Raw genomic sequence first — 3,266 nt, 5'->3', positions numbered from 1 at the left:
AAGACATCATAACCATCTTTGAAAGAACAAAAGCTTCGTGGGGTGTTTATTGATTCTTTTTATCTTCTATATGATTGAAGAATGTGGGTTCAAGGAATTACCTAATGGAGATGGTCTTTTTGTTCTTTAAAACTTAACCAAGTAGATACAAAGCAAAAACTTCATAGGCCTAGACCTAGCTAGCTACGCACTTGGAATCAAAAGATTTGGTGTGCAATTGTTCTTTTTTGTTCACTTTATTCTCCCATACCCATTCATCACCTAATAAAGTGTGGTTTGGAACTTAAATATCTAAATTTTAGTAGCTCGATATTTTTGGAAATCACTTGCCCCCTTTTCATCCGTTTCTTAATTTTTCAATTCAATATGTACATTAGATATGTATGCATGTATGAAAAATATGTAGTTACTATTAAAAAATTTTATTTTCGACGTGTCAAATAAATTCAACTAGATAAAACGGTTGACTGATTTGTTGCTACGTGAGCAAGAACATGGGACAAAGCCATACGTAATTTGTGGCTCCGAGAGGTTGTAGGAGAACAAATACATTGTACGGACATTATGCATGTAACCTTATATAACAAACCTTCCTTTCGTTCACCAATCTAACGTACGTTTGTTCCATCTTACTCGTTTGTCTCTCTCCCTCCCTCTCTCTTCCTTTTTTCTCTCTCAAAAAAGCAATTTTCTGTTAATTTTGTTACTTTTATTAGTATTTTTAAATCTAAAACTATTTCTCATGGAGTTTTGGATGGTTTCAGACATTTACTTGGATCATACACGACAAGGTTTTCAGAAGCTACAGATTTCAATTCCAAATCTCCATTGCTCCTACGACTTGTTTTATTAAAACATTTCGACATATAAACAAAGAAGAATGTTGCAAGACGTTGTACATCCGCCTGACCAACCTCCTATGGTAAATTAAATCACCTTTTTTCATGAATTTGTTGTAGTACATACGTATAAGTAAGGTATTCATTCACTTATAATCTTGAAATTAAGACCATAAGGTTAGCGAAGGACTTAATGAAAATATTTCATTTCATTTCGATTTATCTAGTTTGTCGTTTATCGATATGTCGACGTCTACAAGAAGAACATCTCCCCCCGTGTGCCTAAATTCAATCATTCTACCAAACAAATTAACAATATGTCATTTTCTATGTAGTAATCACCCATATCTCTTCTTTTAGTATCAATATCTTTGTCACGATCGACGGTGATGTTAGCTTTAAGTTATGGTATTAAAGTCCATCTATGATAAGTAATCACACATGCATAGAAGTCCAAATGAAGAGTTATGTACGAAATTGTGTACAATACGTTGATATGTTTAAGGTCTATACCTAATTATTATTAGTTTAATTTAATAGTTTTTTTTGTGATAACAGGAACAAGTATCGAGTCCTCTTAGCGCTCAGATATTGGAATTCTGTGAATCGGAGTTATTCCAAGAAACTATACACAACTCCGAGATTGCATCTACATTGAATTGTTGCTATGAAGAACAATCATCATCATACGTAAAAAACCTCTCTTTCCCTTCTGATATGATGAAATACCCAACGCCTCCTAACACCGCCACCACATCAGCCAACACCGACTTGTTCCAAGAAAAACTTATAGAAAATGACCTTTCTGCCCCTATAGACTTCACAACCCTCCCTCACTATCCGTTTAGTCATCAAGATCAGTTCGATCTCTCTCTACTCCAAAACCAGATTTCACTAGCGACCGATGGGCCTATTCCTTCATACCCTCATCCAAATGATCATGCGGACGTTTTATCCATTATGGGACCCATGGTCTGCGAAGATGACTGCCTATCTTCCATCCCACCTTCTAAGTGCATGCGTTTGAACAACCCTAATTCGTCCCCTAATAATCAGTGTTTCATGGATCATCCCTACCTTCCATCAGGAAACTCAAACCCTATCTTACATGTCGACAATTGTGGAATTTTCAGTGGGAATTTGTCGTTGGCAAACGAACTTCAAGCTCATGAACTCGATTTCCAAGGTGATAACAGTGGCATCTTCTGTCCAGATACCCTCCCACGCCATTACAATTCTAATGAACTTCAGGTAATTAATCTTTAATTAACTCGATCAAGATTCATGATCCTGTTAATTTCCATATATATATTCATGTATTTTGAAACTTTCTGTCGTGGATTTGCGTGGAAATTAAGACACTTAGTAATGAAAGCCAGCATCTGGTTAACAATGGAGTCGGAAGCTGCAATCCACCTTTAGCACCTCCAGAAATCACGAGCTTGGAATCGGAAAGCTTCAGAGTGGCCAACAAACTCACCAGCGAAGAACGAAAAGAAAAGATTCATAGATATATGAAAAAAAGAAACGAAAGAAACTTCAGCAAGAAGATCAAGGTACACAATTCCCACTTATCTTACACTTTCGTTTACCATTTTCTAACCACAAATTTTCTTACAGTATGCATGCCGAAAAACTCTAGCAGACAGCAGGCCTAGAGTGAGGGGAAGGTTCGCCAAGAACGACGAATTTGGAGAGCATCACAGAAGCACTTGCAACACCCACGAAGAAGACACTGATGAAGATGTAAAAACCGTCCAGGTAAGAAATTAAGCATCTCTCATCTCCATTAATTAAACATTAACATGATTCATCTTTTTAACATCAAACTCCTGCAACGTTTTGTATGTTGATGAGCATGCAGCAGGTGGTGGTGAAGGAAGAAGCTCATGAGAATCTGGATTCGTCGGATATATTTTCGCACATACACAATTCATTAAGATGCAGCAACTATCCAATCCAGTCTTATTTGATTTGATGCGTTGGATGAAAATGTAGTACAGTTTTGCAGGAACGTACCTGTGATGGAATATATAGGATCTGTACATATATAGCTACATTATATATATGACACATAATAATGGGGTCAAGTTTATTAAAGCTCGTAATCATCGGTCTACAGGAGTGGAACCTAGTTATCAAACTCTATATATACGCTCTCATGACATTTTTGTATATAATGCTTCATTGTCAATAAAAATCATTTTCAAAGTATGCATGCACATAGAAGAACATGTGTTGAGTTAGATGTTAGTACTAATCAACATATCCAATCTCGCCAGCGCTTCTTCATTGCTTTGTTGGGAATATTCACCGAGTAGTAATTATGTGGGCTTGCAAATGACTTACTCTTTTTGGTTGTTTTTTATGTCTTAAATGGTTTTATGTCTCTTTGTGACTTGTTAATTAATTAATTGATTTCAAGCC

The 3,266-nt window shown here is 36.2% G+C and overlaps 1 protein-coding gene across 5 annotated transcripts; it reads left to right on the top strand.

Annotated features, from left to right (window-relative positions):
* The first annotated feature begins 617 nt into the window (after positions 1–617).
* Positions 618–2,947, top strand: LOC145156497 (uncharacterized). Of its 5 annotated transcripts, XM_079075833.1 has the most exons (6): positions 618–635; positions 765–922; positions 1,398–2,090; positions 2,198–2,395; positions 2,460–2,600; positions 2,704–2,947. In XM_079075833.1, exons 2-6 carry the CDS (start codon positions 881–883, stop codon positions 2,815–2,817), a joined length of 1,188 nt encoding a protein of 395 aa, XP_078931959.1. In that variant the 5' UTR covers positions 618–635; positions 765–880; the 3' UTR covers positions 2,818–2,947. The 5 variants fall into 5 exon arrangements, with proteins under 5 accessions (XP_078931959.1, XP_078931963.1, XP_078931958.1 ...); XM_079075837.1 differs by lacking the exons at positions 618–635; positions 765–922 and adding an exon at positions 1,184–1,308 and having other exon boundaries at positions 2,219–2,395; XM_079075832.1 differs by lacking the exons at positions 618–635; positions 765–922 and adding an exon at positions 1,184–1,308.
* Positions 2,948–3,266: the final 319 nt, after the last annotated feature.

This window comes from Lactuca virosa, chromosome 2 (assembly GCF_052849685.1).
Source record: "Lactuca virosa cultivar CGN04683 chromosome 2, Lactuca_virosa_CGN04683_v6, whole genome shotgun sequence".
NCBI lineage: Eukaryota > Viridiplantae > Streptophyta > Magnoliopsida > Asterales > Asteraceae > Lactuca > Lactuca virosa.
The sequence above is the reverse complement of the archived record's forward strand: the minus strand, read 5'-3'. Positions and strand labels throughout refer to the sequence as shown.